Genomic DNA, 20,546 nt, shown 5'->3' with positions numbered 1-20,546 from the left:
TTCACAAAAATCATTACAATTATATGCAAATATTCAATAATAGTAATGCTCTCATGAAACCATATCAAATATTACACTATATGGCCAAAGGTTTGCAGACACCTGAACATCACATTCATATTTTCTTGATGAATATCCCATTTCAGATTTATTCTCCCTTTGCTGTTGTAATAACATTCACTCTTCTGGGAAGGCTTTCCACTAGATTTTGAAGTGTGGCTGTGGGGATTTGTGTTCATTCAGCTACAAGAGCATTAGTGAGATCAGGCGCTGATGTTGGTGAGGAGGTCTGGGGTGCAGTGAGTGTTCCAGTTCATCCCAAAGGTGTTCAGTGGGGTTGAGGTCAGGGCTCTGTGCAGGACATTCGAGTTCTTCCACTCCAACCTTCACACACCATGTCTTCATGGAGCTTGCTTTGTGCACAGGGGCATTGTCATGCTGGAACAGGTTTGGGCCTCTTAGTTCCAGTGAAGGTAAAATTGTAATGCTACAGTATAGAGAGACATTCTATATAATTGTGTGGTGCCAACTTTGTGGCAACAGTCTGGGGAAGACCTGCATATAGGTGTGATGGTCAGGTGTGCACATACTTTTGGCCTTATAGTGTATATCATGTATACTGTATATTTATCAGAGAAAGGACAAACCCCATGATTTTGATGCAAAATCCAGCTGTAACTTTTAACTGTAATAGGATAAATAAGTCAGGATTTGCCTTCTTTTTCTCGGTCTGGAAGTCAGTCTTGGACTTCAGTTGTTGGAAAGTTCAGGAATAATAAAACTCCATGGCCCCAATAAATAGCCAAAAATGTTGTACACATTTAAATAATGAGGCTACTATTTGAATAGTTGGATTATGTTCATAAAATAAATCTGTGCTGTGGAGGTATTTATTTATTTTTTTTACTGTTTCATTAATTGGAACCACAGATCTCTTACACACACTAGGTGGCGCTGACACATTAACGCTCAGAGGTTAGAACATGTCAGTAGAATCCATGCTGCTGATCGTATGAGTCAATAATTACAAATGGCTTTTTATTTCAGAAATTGAAACAGGAATTACAACATTTTTACAATAAATTAAATAAATTCTCTAAGTTAAACAGTTTTCTTTGTTGAATTGCCGTCTAATGCTGAGCTTCAGGGTTTTGATACTGAGGTTTTTCTATCATCCACGAACTTCATGTGACCGCTGACCCAAACAGCGTTGGGATCCACACAGATTGTCCTGTTGAATTTAGTCTCAAAGCTGTGACCCGAAAAAAGACACGACGGTGGTGGATTAATACAGGAGAATCAGTGAAGTAAAGTAAAATATATACATCTGTACATTTATATACAAATACATGGTCTACATGGTCAAATCAATAAAATGTTATAAACCTAAATGACTTTCTCAATGTCTTCAATAACGCTCTCAAAATGCTCAGTGAGTATTGATTATATTGTGCCGTGTAGAGGTGTGCATCAGGACCGGGATCATACAGCACCCAACAAAAAAGTTGCAGAAGCGGTGATTTCTTTCTTAACCATACTTTCAGTCTTTCACTTTTTTACCATACTTTTACTATTCCTGTTCAGCATATTTCTTGTTCTGATGAGAGCTAAAATGTATAAGATATAAAATGTACAGCTAACTAGCTAAATACAAATAAAATAATGCACTAATCAGTGTGAAAATCAGTTGTTTGATTTACATGTTATGTGCTCAGTTTCATACAAGCTTCCTTCTCAGATTAGATTAGCAATGCGAGCTAAAAAAACAAATAAAAAAAAAAAAGATTAACAAACAAGAGTATTGGGTGCTTGTGCCTGTTTGAACCTGGTCAGAGTCACAGTGGTTTAAAATTGAAATTTCTGTATGTTTCAGGAAACAAAGCCAAGTTCTTTAGAAAGTATCTAAAGAACATACAAATAACATAAAAAACTTCTGGACTAGGAATAGCATTGGGATAAATAATGACAAAAAAAAATCTCAATAACACCTCTAGTGTCAAGCAGCTGATACTCACACAATGGCTTTTATGCTGCAGCTGCTGCTGGTCCGCCAGTAGTACTTGATGTTCAATTTAGGGATCTTCACATTAGTTTTTCCTGAACAGCAACCATTTTTGTAATCAAAAGCGTTGGGAGCTGAGAGAAAACATCGGTTATAATTTCAGAATCAACAGAAATAAATCCAATTTTTAAAGATCATTTTTCCATTAAGAAAAATATCGAGCCTCTGGGATCACACTGCTACCTCCAAAACAATAAACTGCTAAAAGTACAAGATGAACAAAAGCTCTGAAATTGAGAAATGTGCCTCTACAATCTGAATTTTAAATTTAATGAAGCTTTGTTGTTGGTCAAATTGAAATTGTAGTCCATGGCATGAATTTGTGTGCAAGGTTTCAAATTCATTTTTTTATGGCACAATCCATTTCCATTCATTTTCAAACCACAACATCTTTGCCAAGGAAATGCATGGTATATTATTTTGAAAATCTGACTCTCAATTCTGCTGATTGTTGTAAAATTGAATTTGAAACCTTGTACACAAATTCATGCCCTGCAGTACAAGTTTCATTGGATCTAATTCAAGTGCAAAACTTACAAATGCAAATAAAGACATAAAAATTCAGCTTTCTACAATTTGAATTTTAAATTCAGATTGTAGCAGCTCATTTCTCATTCTATAAACATTGCTCTGCTGCTTTCACACTAGTCGATATTAAGAGGAAAAAACGAGTGCACAGTATTAACAGATTGATTTAATACTCACCGCTAGACACCAGATGAAGAGAGCAGAGCGACAGCAGAAACAGCAGAGCCGCCAGGTTCCTCATTCTAGCAGAACGTCTGATTTCACACAGAGACGGACCGGAGTGAGAGCTCGAGATCCAGGAGAGAGGAGTCGAGTGCTGGATGAGTGAACTGCTCTCCATCTTATATATACACTGAGAGAGAGCAGGATCTGTGTGTGAGGGAGATTTTCTCCTGGTTCTCAGTACCAGGCTTCCTGCTACAGTATAACATCCTTCCTCTTCTCTTTTTCCTGAACATTACTTCTAAGCAAAGACTTTACTGAAAATGTTCGGTATAAGGGGCTTCTTACAACTTAGACATCTGTCTTGTTATTATTAAGCTTTAAGAAAGTCATTACACATCAGGGTGGACAAGCAATTAATAAAAGCTCTAAAGTTTACAAGTTCCAAATTTTGGCCTGGAAAACCTCACTAACGAGGCTAAAAGGTTGTAGCGAATATAATGTAATAACATATGGAGAAACATATAAGAGAAACAAAGGAGTGTATGAATTTCAGGTTAGAAGACGACTCTGCAGGCATAGTTCCTATCTTCTCCTGATTATTTTTAAGGAAATGAAAAGATGTGGTATTAGAGGAGTAAACACTTCGGGACATGCTGTTATAGTAAAATAATCGACTTCTGGTAGTAAAAGTAACAGTAATAACCAGGACACAAAATCTGCTTGTCTCTGCTTCCTGGTGAAAGAATAAAATATGTTTAGATAAAAGGCAGGGAGCTGAAACACGGACCTGGAGTTCAGGAGATATCTCAGTATATCAGATTACACGTGATATGTATGTAAACCTTCATACACAGTACAGCATGGCCTGCAGAAAGATTATATTTTTGAAAAAGTTTGTACCAAATCAGTTCCTAATAGATGATGACACAGCGATGTTCAGAGTGGGAAGTTTTCGGCGTGTCCATTCAGTGAAAAGTTCAGGCCACAAAAGCAGAAGGAAGTGATGGAGGGGCTACTCTGAATATGGGCAATAATACCTAGAAGGTTACGTACAGAGAACTCCATAACTATTGGAACATTTCATGAAAATGGGCACAATTTTGGAAATTGGTAATTTTTTGTACAGGTAAAAACTAACCTAAAAATGAATGCAATTTTTTCAAAATACAAAACACTGATTTTGTTATTATTATTATTATTATTATTGTTATAGCATGTTTGAAATATATACAGTTATATATAATATATAGAGTTATTGGTTGTAAATCACTGTATATACCACTATAACCATACTATAGGATAAAAGTGGAAGAATGGTCAGAGCAGAGGGATGAAAGGACAGGACTTGAACATCTGTTGATCAGAAAGATGCCTATTTCTCCCTGCTGTCAACATTCTGAGTATTATTATATCAATAACTCCATCACTTCCCAGTTTTTGGCCGCTTGATTGCATATGAAATTCTGCTGAAAATGACAAATTGCAAATATCAGTGAAATATGTCAGTTTCACTTTGCTGGATGACTTTCTTGTTTACATATAAAAATAAAGGGGGACAAAGAGACAAAACCACAGCACCATCAATATTTAACACAAACGACAACCAAAATTCAGCTCGACGTAGCCTTAAAAATGTTATGCACAATGTGGATGAGCTCCATTTAACAAACACATCACTTAAAAGTCAGGTCAAATGTTCTTACACATCAGCTGCACTCGGGTTTACTCAGTGTCTTGTATATGTAAACATTCTAGATGAGCATTTATTTCTAGTTGAAATTTCTATATTTTTAGTAGAAATATTTATATTGGGTTTGGAAAGAATTTAGACCCCTTCTCTTATTGCAGTTGAAGTGCTCAAGATTTCACTTAAAATGGATTAAATTTACTTTTTTGGCAGTTAATCTACACACAATAATCTATAATGGCAGAAGATTTTTTTTTTTTTTTGCGAATGTATTAAAAATCAAAAAATTAAATCTTATTCAGTATTTAGTACTTTGTAGAAGCTCCTTTAGCAGCAATTACAGCTTCAAATCATCTTAGGTAAATCCTAGGGAAAGGATTTGGGCAGTTTCTCTCATTCTTCCTGGCAGATTCTCTCAAACCTGATCAGATTGTGTATATATACACTGAGATCTCAAGGCCTTGTTGAGTTATTTCAGCTGTATGTTTGAGATCGTTGTCTTGTTGGAATGTCCATCTTCTCCCCAGATTCAATTTCTTGGTTTATGAAATTAAATTCTCCTCTTATATGTCTTGGTACATCGATCCATTGATGTTTCCTTCAGTAAGGTGTAATGCCCCAGTACCATTTGCAGAGAAGCAGCCCCATATCATAATGCTCCCACCACTATGCTTCACTGTGGGTATGATGGTGTTCTTGAGATCATTCATGTAACCCTTCTTTATACAAACATGGCAAACTGAAATATTTCCAAATAGTTCTGCTTTTAATTTTGTCTGACCAGAGTATATTGTTCCAAGAGAGATCTGATTTGTCTAACTGCTTTTAGATGAACATCTCTGTGCTTAACTCACTGAGTAACAATCTCAAAAACACATGTAAGACTTGAAAGAAGCCCAAAACAATGGGTGTTGGCAAAAGGAGACATTTTTGTTTCCAATGAACAATTTAATGTTACAGAAAAATGTTTGTATGCAAGTTAAAAAAAAAAGTAAGATTCTCCAAGATGCTTAGAAAAACATACCAGACAATTTCCTTACAGAACAGTACAACGTCTAACTGAGACTACTGAAGGAAATATTTGCCTTTTGTTTTCTTCTGACTTCATGTCCATTTACTAATGTTTTATGTTCATCTATGACTCTGTGTCAAATATGCTGAATGTTATATATTTCAAATCTTTGTGTTTCAATGAGATCTGAGAACACACCAAGGTCAGAGGTGACATATTGTCAGACTAGGCCTGCCTCTCTCTCATCTCTCCCCCTGCCTTCACTCCTTCACTGTATATATGCTGCCCTCTCGGTTTCTAGAGGGATCTGGTGAAACCTTTCTGAAGTTATACTTCTGTTGTTAAAAAACTGATCTGAAGATTCTTGAAGCACATAATAAACATCAAAGTCTGAAGATCTACACTGGTCTCCTGTGTACTGACTCATCTTTGCAGAATTTCTAACACTACTGATGCAATTTAACACCAAATATTGACTTTGCTTAGTGTATTACTGTTCACTGTTCACTCATTACAGTAGATTTTTACTGTATAAACATTTAATTTTCATTATTATTGAAGGCCTCTTTCCTTTACAGCATTTCTTTGCATGTGCCTAAGACTATTGCACAGATTTAAAAGAGGAAATTCATCCAGCAAAGTGAAACTGATATATTTGCATTTGTCATTTTCACCAGAATGGCTAGTTTCACATGGCGTCCACCAGCCAAAAGAAAAAAAAGGGAAGTTTTCGTAAGGAGCTATTGCTGTAGTAATACTTAGAATGTTGATAGCAGGGAACAATGAGCAGATGTAAGAAATAAAACATGTGACATGTGCTGTTATAGGACAAGTATTGCCAGATTACATAATATACAGTGAGGGGAAATACGTATTCAGACACTTTCGTTTTTTTATATTTAATGTTATTTAATATACTTATAGTGCATATGTCCACTTCAAATGCACACACAGTGTCTTTTGGCTTGGTAGTTATAAATATGAACAAAAAGGTATGTATACTTAAGCAGAAACAAAGATGTGTTTAAAAAACAAAATCGATAGGAGAAAAAGTATTGGGACACCACAAATCAGCAACATTAGTACTTTGTTGCGAAGCTGCTGTTGGCAATTACAGCTTCGAGATGTCTAAGGTAAGAAATAATTAGATTTTTGTGATTCAGTTCTGGCCCATTCCTATCATCTTCAGATCCCCAAGGTTACGAGGATCCCTCTGATGGACTAGAAAAAGAAGTTTTCATTGGGATTCTGTTAGGGCTTTGCTGGGAATCGAACCTGGGTCACTGGCGTAGTAATCCAGCAAATCCCCACTAGGACACCAGGGGAATGACTCAAGTGCAGAGGAGTGAGGCGAGAGTAAAGTAAAGGAAACAGTTTATTAATTAAGATCCAACATCCAAGGCAAAAAATAACAAAAGTATAATCCAAACGCTCAGAAGATACAAGGGAAAAAAAATAAAAAAATCCAAAAGTGCACAGTCCAAGAAACCAAAAATCAGAAAAAAAGAGGCAAAAATCCAAACGCTTAGAAGATCCAACAACAGCAAACTCAAAGTCCAAAAAGTCCACAAGAAAGCAAAGTACCAAAAACAACACAAAGACATAAGTAAGGAACACGGAACAGAGGTTACTAGTCTTAAACATAACAGCACAAAGACTCCGTGACAAGAGGCCAAACTGAGGGGGTATAAATACACAAACAAATCAAGGGGGCAAACTGAAAACAGGTGTAAGTAATGAGGACTAGGCGGGGCACAAGGCACATGGAAAAACAAAAGCACATGGCTGTCAAAACAAAAACACAAAACACGGAAGCAATAGCGGCCTCTAGAGGCCAAGATAGTCCAAGTCCTAACAGATTCAGGTTATGGGATTGTTTAGGCTCATGATGTGTAAAGCCTCAGTACCATTTGCAGAGAAGCAGCCCCACATCATGATGCTCCCACCACCGTGCTTCACTGTGGATATGATGGGACGCTTGGGATCATATGCACAGCTCTTCTTTCTCCAAAATGATGAGCTGAGTTATTGCAAAACTAGTTCTATTTTGTTTCATATGACCGCAGTATTTTGTACCAAAAGAGCTCTGATTTGCCTGAATGCTTTTGGATGCATATTTCGGTGTTTTGTTTTTAGCAGAGGAGTTTTGTGTGAGATGTAGGAATGGAGATGATTACAATGCAGTTCATTGCTTATTGTTCTCTGTGTAACTGTTGCTGCCGGTGCTTTCAGGTCGTCCTGCAACTCTTTTCAAGTGACTTCAGGCTTCTCTCTTAACTTCCTCATCATTTGTCTGACAGCATGCAGTGAAATTTTGCATGGGAACAGTTGTGGATCCATGAACTTTCCACATGTATATCATTAAAATAATTGTACTGACAGCGATGTTTAAGGTCTTTGCTACGTGTACTATTTCTTCACCATGTATACTACTTCTTGAATGAATTCTTCCTGATCAATAGCAACAAGAATTTTCTTTTTGCAGAATTTAAATCTCAAACTTGATTTATTTTTACGTAAATTTTACATATCTATATATTTTTAATATAGTGTCAATACTTTCCCCCATCCATTTTTTTTTCAAATCTTTGTTTGTACTTATGAATACATATGTTTTAGTTCATAACTATAAGTACAAAGTCAAAAGACATTATATGTGTAAATCTGAAGTGAATATATGCACTGGAACTAACCTTTTCTTTTCATTATTGATTTAATCACCTCTGTATTTTATCTTTCTGTAGGCAATTGACATTAGCTTGTCTTATTTTATTTTCATGTAAGAAATTTATCCAAAAGAAGGTTCTATAATGTTCCGCTATAATGTAACTTTCTGTGACACACACATAAAAAACATACTCCTTAGATGGATTTCAGAGACTGTACCTTCAGGATGGCACAAATAATAATGAAACATATCAATTTATCAATCTGATCAATCAGTCTGATCAATATATATATATACTTTTTATAAGCTATACAAACAAGTTCTGGAATATACTGATGTAAATACTTCTATTATAATGTCTAGATTAGTTATATAAAGGAGAGATTGAGAAGACCCAACCACAGCCGATGTGTTAGACTATGTGACCTGAATTTTAAACTGATTTATTTGTTAAAATACATAGCATTTTTAAGTCTATTTTGAGACAAAGTTTTTGTTGTAGTTTTGGAGTCTGTGTTTGTGTGGCAGTTAAATGTTTTGTGCTATCTGTATGTCTTGCAATGATTGTTGAAAAATCAATAAATATATAATGAAATACATTTCATATGTAGTCAATCAGCCAAATAGGAGTCATAGTTATATTGATAATTAGAATGTTGACAGCAGGAAAAAATGAACATCTTTCTGATCAAGCGATTGTCATGTTAGCACTGAAATCAGCACCGGACTGCACTACCCATCAGCCCCTGCGCATCACCTGACCCGACTGATCACACTCACCTGCTCCTGATTGCACCTAATGAGCACTGTATTTAAGTCCTGGTTTTTGGATGTTCCTTAGTCTAGGGTTCCTGGCACTGATGTTCCTTTTGTTCCTCTGCTCTGCACATTCTCTCACTTTTTATACTCTAGTATGATGACAGTGGTGCATACAGCAATCTGTAACCATTAACTCTAGCGTTTATATCCCATATACACTATAATTCCTTGACTATCCGATATGTTAAGAAATAAAACACATGGGATGTGCTATTATATGAACTGTTTGCTAGATGACATAATCATTTACACACAGTACAAAATGAAAGTGTGTGTGCAGAAAGATCATATTTTTCAGGAAGGTTTTCAGGAAGACTCAGTTCACAGTAAGTGAGCAACAGCGATGTTCATTGTTCATGCATTAATAGAAGGAGTGGGGACTTTTCTGTGTCTGTTCAGTGAAAAGCACAGCTGAGCAGTTTCACATGTATTATACAGACCACAAGAGCAGAAGGAAGAGAAGGAGGTGCCAGTCTGAATACAGACAATAATACCTAGAAAGTGAAGTCTATAACTAGTGGAACCCTTCATTAAAATGTGTCCCAGTAAATATATTCAAATAAATACTCCTAATGGGAACAGCCGAAAGAAGAACAACAAATAGATTCAAATAAATGACACATGACATGAAGGATATTTTGTGCTTAAACATATGGGTGTAAAGTTTTTAATGAAAATACCTATATATAGGGTTTTTTTCACACATTAAAATGGATGATGATTTTTTTGTTCGACAAGGCAGTGGTTTAAAAATTATTCAATATTTATTCATCCAAGAGTCTTCTCCTTGAACTTTTCTTCACATATCCATACTTGGAAGGAAATGTAACACCCTAAAGATGGCTGTGGATGTTCTTCCAAAGACTGCACTTGCCAAAAACAGTCTACACTTAAGTCTTAATCAGTGAACAGTCATTAGCTTCCCTTTGATACGATAGACATGAAGTTAAAACTCTAACGAAATCAGAAATGACTCTGACGCTCATACACAAGTTCCTTTCAATACACTCAAGGTTTCTTCAACTGTCAGAAAACTCCTTAAAAGGCAAAGCTCACACAGGTGAACTGATGAGTAAACAGCAAGAAAAGACTTCCTCAGAGGGAGAAGTGAAAGTTATTTTGTTTAACTTGTGCATTTGATGTGAATTAAGCGATGTGAAAAGAAAATGGTTTGAAATAAAAACGTTGAAAAAAATAGATATCTACTGTACTGCACCTTCATTTTTCTCTTCTTGATCTTATTTTCCTAATTTATGAGTTTGTTTGCTTGCTTTTTTTCTTTATTTTTCATACTAGTATTTCTTTAGTCATTGCCTTTAATATGAAACGACTGGGTTTCACAAACGTTTCATTAAATCTGTGTGTGTAATTGAGATACACAAGCTCTTTAATCTTGATTGTGTAATCGGTATATAAAAGTGCAGCAACTCATCATGATTCATATGATTTGAAGCTGATCAATCAAGGTTTACATTAGATAGTCTTCTTATTCATAAATTCACACATACACACACACTCTAGAGCACGAGTAGGATACAAATTTTATTTTTCTGAAATTACAGGATTTCTTATGAACATTGAGTTTATGAATAAATCTGTTTGTATCCAGTTTGATAGATGAGGCTGAATGTCTCAATGATTCTCCAAAGAGAGAGGAGGGAAAAAATCATTACAGTTACATGCAAATATTCAATAATAGTAATGCTCTCATGAAACCATATCAAATATTACACTTTATGGCCAAAAGTTTGCAGACACCTGACCGTCACATTCATATTTGCTTTTTGAACATCGCATTTCAGATTTATTCTCCCTTTGCTGTTGTAATAACATCCACTCTTCTGGGAAGGCTTTCCACTAGATTTTGGAGCGTGGCTGTGGGGATTTGTGTTCATTCAGCTACAAGAGCATTAGTGAGATCAGGCGCTGATGTTGGTGAGGAGGTCTGGGGTTCAGTCGGTGTTCCAGTTCATCCCAAAGGTGTTCAGTGGGGTTGAGGTCAGGGTTCTGTGCAGGACACTCGAGTTCTTCCACTCCAAGCTTAACACACTATGTCTTCATGGAACTTGCTTTGTGCACAGGAACAGGTTGCATTGTCATGCTGGAACAGGTTTGGTCCTCTTAGTTCCAGTGAAGGGAAAATTGTAATGCTACAGTATACAGAGACATCCTATACAATTGTGTGGTGCCAACTTTGTGGCAACAGTCTGGGGAAGACCTGCATAAGGGTGTGATGGTCAGGTGTGCACATACTTTTGGCCTTATAGTGTATATCATGTATACTGTATATTTATCAGAGAAAGGACAAACTCCATGATTTTTATGCAAAATCCAGCTGTAGCTTTTAACTGTAATAGGATAAATAAGTCAGGATTTGCCTTCTTCTTCTCAGTCTGGAAGTCAATCTTGGACTTCAGTTGATGGAAAGTTCAGGAATAATAAAACTCCATGGCCCCAATAAATAGCCAAAAATGTTGTACACATTTAAATAATGAGGCTACTATTTGAATAGTTGGATTATGTTCATAAAATAAATCTGTGCTGTGGAGGTATTTATTTATTTTTTTTACTGTTTCATTAATTGGAACCACAGATCTCTTACACACACCAGGTGGCGCTGACACATTAACGCTCAGAGGTCAGAACATGTCAGTAGAATCCATGCTGCTGATCGTATGAGTCAATAATTACAAATGGCTTTTTATTTCAGAAATTGAAACAGGAATTACAACATTTTTACAGTAAATTAAATAAATTCTCTAAGTTAAACAGTTTTCTTTGTTGAATTGCCGTCTAATGCTGAGCTTCAGGGTTTTGATACTGAGGTTTTTCTATCATCCACGACCTTCATGTGACCGCTGACCCAAACAGCGTTGGGATCCACACAGATTGTCCTGTTGAATTTAGTCTCAAAGCTGTGACCCGAAAAAAGACACGACGGTGGTGGATTAATACAGGAGAATCAGTGAAGTAAAGTAAAATATATACATCTGTACATTTATATACAAATACATGGTCTACATGGTCAAATCAATAAAATGTTATAAACCTAAATGACTTTCTCAATGTCTTCAATAACGCTCTCAAAATGCTCAGTGAGTGTTGATTATATTGTGCCGTGTAGAGGTGTACATCAGGACCGGGATCATACAGCACCCAACAAAAAAGTTGCAGAAGCGGTGATTTCTTTCTTAACCATACTTTCAGTCTTTCACTTTTTTACCATACTTTTACTATTCCTGTTCAGCATATTTCTTGTTCTGATGAGAGCTAAAATGTATAAGATATAAAATGTACAGCTAACTAGCTAAATACAAATAAAATAATGCACTAATCAGTGTGAAAATCAGTTGTTTGATTTACATGTTATGTGCTCAGTTTCATACAAGCTTCCTTCTCAGATTAGATTAGCAATGCGAGCTAAAAAACAAATAAAAAAAAATGATTAAGAGTATTGGGTGCTTGTGCCTTTTTGAACCTGGTTAGAGTCACAGTGGTTTAAAATTCAAATTTCTGTATATTTCAGGAAACAAAGCCAAGTTCTTTAGAAAATATCTAAATAACATACAAATAACATAAAAAACTGCTGGACTAGGAATAGGTTTGGGATAATTGTAAAAAAAAAAAATAAAAAATCTCAAGAACACCTCTAGTGTCAAGCAGCTGATACTCACACAATGGCTTTTATGCTGCAGTTTCTGCTGGTCCACCAGTAGTTCTTGATGTTCAATTTAGGGATCCTCACATCAGTTTTTCCTGAACAGCAATGATTTTTGTAATCAAAAGCGTTGGGAGCTGAGAGAAAACACTGGTTATAATTTCAGAATCAACGGAAAGAGATTAAATTTTTAAAGATCATTTTTCCATTAAGAAAAATATCAAGCCTCTGGGATCACACTGCTACCTCCAAAACAATAAACTGTTAAAAGTACAAGATGAACAAAAGCTCTGGAATTGAGAAATGTGCCTCTACAATCTGAATTTTAAATTTAATGAAGCTTTGTTGTTGGTCAAATTGAAATTGTAGTCCATGGTATGAATTTGTGTGCAAGGTTTAAAATTCATTTTTTTATGGCACAATCCATTTCCATTCATTTTCAAACCACTACATCTTTGCCAAGGAAATGCATGGTATATTATTTTGAAAATCTGACTCTCGATTCTGCTGATTGCTGTAAAATTGAATTTGAAAACTTGTACACAAATTCATGCCCTGCAGTACAAGTTTCATTGGATCTAATTCAAGTATAAAACTTACAAATGCAAATAAAGACATAAAAATTCAGCTTTCTACTATTTGAATTTTAAATTCAGATTGTAGCAGCTCATTTCTCATTCTATAAACATTGCTCTGCTGCTTTCACACTAGTCGATATTAAGAGGAAAAAACGAGTGCACAGTATTAACAGAGTGATTTAATACTCACCGCTAGACACCAGATGAAGAGAGCAGAGCGACAGCAGAAACAGCAGAGCCGCCAGGTTCCTCATTCTAGCAGAAGGTCTGATTTCACACAGAGACGGACTGGAGTGAGAGCTCGAGATCTAGGAGAGAGGAGTCGAGTGCTGGATGAGTGAGCTGCTCTCCATCTTATATATACACTGAGAACGCAAGGCCTTCTTGAGTTATTTCAGCTGTATGTTTGAGATCGTTGTCTTGTTGGAATGTCAGTCTTCTCCCCAGATTCAATTTCTTGGTTGGTGAGATTAAATTCTCCTCTTATATGTCTTGGTACATCAATCCTTCAATAAGGTGTAACGCCCCAGTACCATTTGCAGAGAAGCAGCCCCATATCATAATGCTCCCACCACCATGATGGGTATGATGGTGTTCTTGAGATCATTCACGCAACCCTTCTTTATTCAAACATGGCAAACTGAATTATTTCCAAAAGAGGTCTGATTTGTCTAACTGCTTTTAGCTGCTCTCCATCTTATACAGTCAGGTCCATAAATATTGGGACATCGACACAATTCTAACATTTTTGGCTCTATACACCACCACAATGGATTTCAAATGAAACGAACAAGATGTGCTTTAACTGCAGACTGTCAGCTTTAATTTGAGGGTATTTACATCCAAATCAGGTGAACGGTGTAGGAATTACAACAGTTTGCATATGTGCCTCCCAATTGTTAAGGGACCAAAAGTGAGGGGACAATTGGCTTCTCAGCTGTTCCATGGCCAGGTGTGTGTTATTCCCTCATTATCCCAATTACAATGAGCAGATAAAAGGAACAGAGTTCATTTCAAGTGTGCTATTTGCATTTGGAATCTGTTGCTGTCAACTCTCAAGATGAGATCCAAAGAGCTGTCACTATCAGTGAAGCAAGCCATCATTAGGCTGAAAAAACAAAGCAAACCCATCAGAGAGATAGCAAAAACATTAGGTGTGGCCAAAACAACTGTTTGGAACATTCTTAAAAAGAAGGAACGCACCGGTGAGCTCAGCAACACCAAAAGACCCGGAAGACCACGGAAAACAACTGTGGTGGATGACCAAAGAATTCTTTTCCTGGTGAAGAAAACACCCTTCACAAGAACACTCTCCAGGAGGTAGGTGTATGTGTGTCAAAGTCAACAATCAAGAGAAGACTTCACCAGAGTGTATACAGAGGGTTCACCACAAGATGTAAACCATTGGTGAGCCTCAAAAACAGGAAGGCCAGATTAAAGTTTGCCAAACGACATCTAAAAAACCCTTCACAGTTCTGGAACAACATCCTATGGACAGATGAGACCAAGATCAACTTGTACCAGAGTGATGGGAAGAGAAGAGTATGGAGAAGGAACGGAACTGCTCCTGATCCTAAGCATACCACCTCATCAGTGAAGCATGGTGGTGGTAGTGTCATGGCGTGGGCATGTATGGCTGCCAATGGAGCTGGTTCTCTTGTATTTATTGATGATGTGACTGCTGACAAAAGCAGCAGGATGAATTCTGAAGTGTTTTGGGCAATATTATCTGCTCATATTCAGCCAAATGCTTCAGAACTCATTGGACGGCGCTTCACAGTGCAGATGGACAATGACCCAAAGCATACTGCAAAAGCAACCAAAGAGTTTGTGAAGGGAAAGAAGTGGACTGTTATGCAATGGCCAAGTCAATCACCTGACCTGAATCCGATTGAGCATGCATTTCACTTGCTGAAGACAAAACTGAAGGGAAAATGCCCCAAGAACAAGCAGGAACTGAAGACAGTTGCAGTAGAGGCCTGGCAGAGCATCACCAGGGATGAAACCCAGCGTCTGGTGATGTCTATGCGTTCCAGACTTCGGGCTGTAATTGACTGCAAAGGATTTGCAACCAAGTATTAAAAAGTGAAAGTTTGATTTATGATTATTATTCTGTCCCATTACTTTTGGTCCCTTAACAAGTGGGAGGCACATATGCAAACTGTTGTAATTCCTACACCGTTCACCTGATTTGGATGTAAATACCCTCAAATTAAAGCTGACAGTCTGCAGTTAAAGCACATCTTGTTCGTTTCATTTGAAATCCATTGTGGTGGTGTATAGAGCCAAAAATGTTAGAATTGTGTCAATGTCCCAATATTTATGGACCTGACTGTATATACACTGAGAGAGAGCAGGATCAGTGTGTGAAGGAGATTTTCTCCTGTTTCTCAGTACAAGGCTTTCTGCTACAGTATAACATCCTTCCTCTTCCCTTTTTCCTGAACATTACTTGTATGCAAATCCTTCACTATTTGCAGACTTTGCTGAGGATTTTTCACTTGACGGGCTTCTTATCATTTGGACAGATAGATTGAGAGATAGAAATGCATATCTTAGATCTTAATTAAAACTAATGTGAACAAAAACTAGTAAATCAGTGGTTTGGTATACCAAAATATGGAAGTGCGAATCACAAGTTGAAGTGCTATGTCATTATTTTGACTGAATAAGTCATTATATATTCTTGTTAGATTATCTTTATATTTAACTGCACTGTGACGTACTGTGCATGTTGTGCTACAAGGTGAGTTAAATAACCGCTTTACACTGTACAAGTGTTTCCACAAACCTGTCTTCCTGATTCTGAATAGACCACCTGTCATCCCTGTGCGCTAATTAATCCACTTAGTAAAATCTTTGTACCTGGAGTTCAGGTGACATTTCAGTATGTCAGATTACATGTGATATATAGTCAGGTACATAAATATTTGGACATTGACAAAGTCGTTGTTATTTTAGCTGTCTTCCACATGATATTGAAGTTAAATAATGAACAGCTCAAAGTGCAGACATTCAGCTTTAATTTGGCGGTATTTACATCCAAATCAGGTGAACAGTGTAGGAATTACAGCACTTTTTATATATCTTATATATCTCTATTTTTTATATCTTCCCCTGTTTAAGGGACAAAAAATACTTAGACATTTGGCTGACAATTAATTCATTATTCACTTTCAACTCCAACATCCTGTTATAGACAGCTAAAATAAAATTAACTTTGTCAGTGTACAAATATTTATGTACAATACCTGACTTTTACACACAGTACAAAATGGCCTGTGGAGAAATAATATTTTTGAGGAGGGTTCTCTAGAGTTTCACAATAAGCGATTGTTGCCCCTCTGGCCTGGTGTGTGTAGGGAGGGTGGATTCATAAACCCTGCAGCTGTACGTAGACACAAAGAGGCAGAATAGTTAAGCTTGTTTACAGCTTGACTGCAGGATTTATTCTGCTTCCTCAAACATGGGAAACACTTAACCAGCAACTTCCAGAGGTAACCAACAAATTGCTGGTTGTAAGTTATAATATCTTCAAGTACAACAGATGGCACAACATTTGAAAACCCATTTGTTCTCGTTTGGCTACTGTTTGGCACGGCACGCACAGATAATACAGATTATACAGATACAGACTTATGGTAGGCATAACTAGTACATTTACTGCCCATATTAAGCCTATTCTTTAGTCACACATTCACAAATTGCTGTATTTGCATCTCCTCTGGACATCTCCTCTAGAAGATGTGATTTTGAGGAATATTAACTCACCTGTATGTAGAAACAAAGAGGCAGAAAAGTTAAGCTTGTGTACAGCTCGACTACAGGATTTATTCTCCAGCGCTTGTCTCCAAGGGATTTTAAATTCCTCATGAATGCTATGCTCCATCTAGTGACTTCTTTGAGTATCGTACTGGCATGGTTAGAAGTAGAGTTCAATGAAATTGGCATTTAATCACTAGTTTAAACATTTTTAACCCCTAACAGAGCGGAATAGCACATGTAACTTACAATCTGAAATACTGTACAATTAATATGAAACATAATACAGTGGGAAATTTTGTCTATTTTTTTGTTTTGAGTGTTTTTTAAACATAAAAATGGATAAGGCTTGTCTTCTGGGCAAGTACAAATAAAAAAAATTACTCAGAAGTCAGCACCTAGTGTTCTGATTTGTCTATTCCTGCTCATCCCACTATTTGCATATGGATGTATGCATACAGTCCCATTTATATGTATTCTCCAGTGTGGTTGAAATTGTCCAATCTAACTGAGGACATTCATTCAGATGCTAATATCATCAGCATAACCATGAAAATTAAGACTATGCCTTCAGATAATTTGTCCAACAGCAAGCATGTATGTGATAAAATTGAGTAATAATGTCTCAAACATCCTCTAAATGGCTCTGACTGTAATAATCTCATTAACTACAATTATAAAACTGCTGCAATAATACAATTATAAAGCAATGACTCCCAGGAAACGATAACAAATGCTGCATAGTGTAAGTATTTATTAGAGAAAGTTACATGTTACATGTGCGTAACACCATTTCATTTAATTTTACTGATTCATTAATTGGGAACAAACATGAAGACGGAAGAGACAGTGATACTGAACTCTGAAAAACACCAGGTGACACGTCACACTGAAGCTCAGAGATGAGAATATGTCAATCATATAAGTAAATAATTACAAAATGCTTCTTTTTTGTTAAAAAAAAAAAAACAGAAACAGTAATTACAAAATTTGATCAAAATATTAGGTTATTCTGCTGTGTTGCAATCTCCTCTAAAGCTGAGATTCAGGGATTTGCTGTTAGAGGGGTGTTATTTTTACGATCCACTGCTTTCATGTGACTGTCGACCCAAGGTTCTGTAGGATCCACACAGAGTTTATGTTTCACATTCTTTTCTTTATTTAGAGTCTCAAAGCTGTGACACAAAAAGAGAGACAAAGGGATGCTTGATTAATACAGGATAATCAAAGAGCAGATGTTGTAATGTATATACATAATAAATCTGTAGTCTACATGGATTAACACTAAGCTCTGATTTTGATTCTGCTTTATTTGATTTTAAATGCTGATAAAATTAAAATACTATATTTGTAACAAGCAGGTGATACTCACACAATGGCCTTTATGTTGCAGTGGCTGCTGGTCTTCCAGTAGGTCACGATGTTCTTTAGAGGGACCTTCGCTTTAGTTGTTTCTGAACAGCAGCGATTCATGTGTTCTAAACCGGGGGGAGCTGAGAGAAAACATTGTTTATAGTTTTGGAAAAAGATCATCATTATTATTATTATTATTATTATTATTATACATCATACTGCTACCTACAAGACAATACAGATGTGTTCACACGGGTCAAGAGTGCTCTGCTTTTAACAGAGTGATTTAATACTCACCGCTAGACACCAGATGAAGAGAGCAGAGCGACAGCAGAAACAGCAGAGCCGCCAGGTTCCTCATTGTAGCAGAACGTCTGATTTCACACAGAGACGGACCGGAGTGAGAGCTCGAGATCTAGGAGAGAGGAGTCGAGTGCTGGATGAGTGAACTGCTCTCCATCTTATATATACACTGAGAGAGAGCAGGATCTGTGTGTGAGGGAGATTTTCTCCTGGTTCTCAGTACAAGGCTTCTTGCTACAGTATGACATCCTTCCTCTTCCCTTTTTCCTGAATATTACTTCTATGCAAATCCTTCACTATTTGCAGACTTTGCTGAGAATTTCTCACTTATCATTTAGACAGATAGAATAAGAGAAATGCATATATTAGATAATAATTAGAGCTAATGTAAACAAAAACAAACAACTAGTTAGTCAGTGGTTTGACTCATTATTTCAAGAGATTATGCCATCATTTCAACTTGATCAAGTAACAGCTAATACAAACATATTTTGTGTTTGTGTCCCAGTCAAAAAGTCACCAATCCATTGGTGAATGTTTTCAGGTATGAGGTGTGTGTGTGAATGTGTGTGTGTGTGTGTGTGTGTGTGTGTGTGGTGTTCTGTCTTCGCATTAGTCAAAGTCAAAGTCAACTTTATTGTCAATTCTGCCACATGTTCAGCACATACAGAGAATTGAAATGATGTTATTCTCAGAGCCTAGGTGCATACACATAAAAATATTATTTGAGTCTAGATTGTATGTTTATTTTCTTTATGTTTTACTGCAATGTGATGTATTGTGTATGTTGTGCTAGAAGGAGAACTAAATGGAGGCTTTATGCTGCTCTAGTGGGGTGTTTCAACAAACCTGTATCTTCTTGATTCTGAATGGATCGCCTGTCATTCCGTGTCATTCTACCGTTAATCAGATCGAACCTCAGTCTCAGTGTGTAGCGCAGCAGGTGCTGGGATTTTAGAAGCATGCACTGTGATGTGCATTGAGTTTAAACATCAAACAAAAAAGTTTTCTTTGGTAAAAGTCTGTAGGAAATATGGTTTCCTTTCTTTCTGTAGTTGTTGAATCTGCATGTCTTCTAAAAGTCTATTAATAAATGACTAATAATATGGTGATTAAATCTGATTTGTCCCTCAATGCACATTCATTTATAGCTCCTGAAGAAAGAATAAAAGTAGATAAAAGCAATTTACATCTACACACAGTACAAAATGGACTGCAGAAAGATCATATTTCTTAGTTCTAAGACTCAGTCACAATAACTGATGCAATAGCAGTCTGAAATTCTGTATAAAAAATACCAGCCATAAATACAGCGGGAAATTTTTGGCATGTCAGTTCAGTGAAAAGCTCAGCTGAGCAGTTTCACTTGTAGTTTACAAACCACAACGGCAGAAGGAAGTGGTGAAGGGGCTACTCTGAATACGGACAATAATACCTAGAAAGTTAACTACAGAGAACTCCATTATTATTGGAACACTTCATGAAAATGTCACAAATTATAATAAATACATGTTTTGAGCTTTTACATACAGGAATTCTGTGTAGGTTTATTGTAATGTGATTTTTTTTTATTTTCAGGTTTTCTTTGGATACAGGATTGTCCTGTATTTGGCTTCCATCCATCTTGCCCTAAAACCTCGACAGCACCCCCACGACACAATGCTACCACCACCATGCTTCACAGTGGGGATGGGTTTCTGCCCAATGTACAGTAGCACTTTGTGCCAAGGCCAAAAAGCTCAGTCATAATCTTTTCCACATGTTTGCTGAGGCTGAGGTTTGTTTTTTTCTCTTCTCGTCACTCTTCCATACAGCCCAGCTTATTGGAGTGTCCATGCTATGGTTGTCTCTCATTATATCTGGGATCCTTCAGAGATACCATGATTACTCATTATTCCCAGTGCTGACCAGAGGAGGATGAGCCTTGTTTATCATTACAGGAAGAGACTAG

The 20,546-nt window shown here is 36.7% G+C and overlaps 2 protein-coding genes across 6 annotated transcripts; both read right to left on the bottom strand.

Annotated features, from left to right (window-relative positions):
- Positions 1–1,024: 1,024 nt before the first annotated feature.
- LOC113546661 (C-C motif chemokine 3-like 1) lies at positions 1,025–17,137 on the bottom strand. Of its 5 annotated transcripts, none has more exons than XM_053235224.1 (4): positions 16,949–17,137; positions 2,768–2,844; positions 2,016–2,136; positions 1,025–1,252 (listed from the first exon to the last, which is right to left on the bottom strand). In XM_053235224.1, exons 2-4 carry the CDS (start codon positions 2,829–2,831, stop codon positions 1,144–1,146), a joined length of 294 nt encoding a protein of 97 aa, XP_053091199.1. In that variant the 5' UTR covers positions 2,832–2,844; positions 16,949–17,137; the 3' UTR covers positions 1,025–1,143. The 5 variants fall into 5 exon arrangements, with proteins under 5 accessions (XP_053091199.1, XP_034161590.2, XP_034161589.2 ...); XM_053235223.1 differs by lacking the exons at positions 1,025–1,252; positions 2,016–2,136; positions 2,768–2,844 and adding exons at positions 10,460–11,856; positions 12,616–12,736; positions 13,368–13,485 and having other exon boundaries at positions 16,949–17,107; XM_034305697.2 differs by lacking the exons at positions 1,025–1,252; positions 2,016–2,136; positions 2,768–2,844 and adding exons at positions 10,460–11,856; positions 12,616–12,697; positions 13,368–13,485 and having other exon boundaries at positions 16,949–17,107.
- Positions 17,138–17,673: 536 nt separating this feature from the next.
- Positions 17,674–18,701, bottom strand: LOC113546673 (C-C motif chemokine 13). The gene is made up of 3 exons (XM_026946648.3): positions 18,590–18,701; positions 18,312–18,432; positions 17,674–18,114 (listed from the first exon to the last, which is right to left on the bottom strand). Exons 1-3 carry the CDS (start codon positions 18,651–18,653, stop codon positions 17,985–17,987), a joined length of 315 nt encoding a protein of 104 aa, XP_026802449.3. The 5' UTR covers positions 18,654–18,701; the 3' UTR covers positions 17,674–17,984.
- Between the last annotated feature and the right edge of the window lie 1,845 nt (positions 18,702–20,546).

The sequence above is a fragment of the Pangasianodon hypophthalmus genome, chromosome 7, assembly GCF_027358585.1.
Source record: "Pangasianodon hypophthalmus isolate fPanHyp1 chromosome 7, fPanHyp1.pri, whole genome shotgun sequence".
Taxonomy (NCBI): Eukaryota; Metazoa; Chordata; class Actinopteri; order Siluriformes; family Pangasiidae; genus Pangasianodon; species Pangasianodon hypophthalmus.
This window is presented reverse-complemented; position numbering and strand designations above follow the sequence as displayed.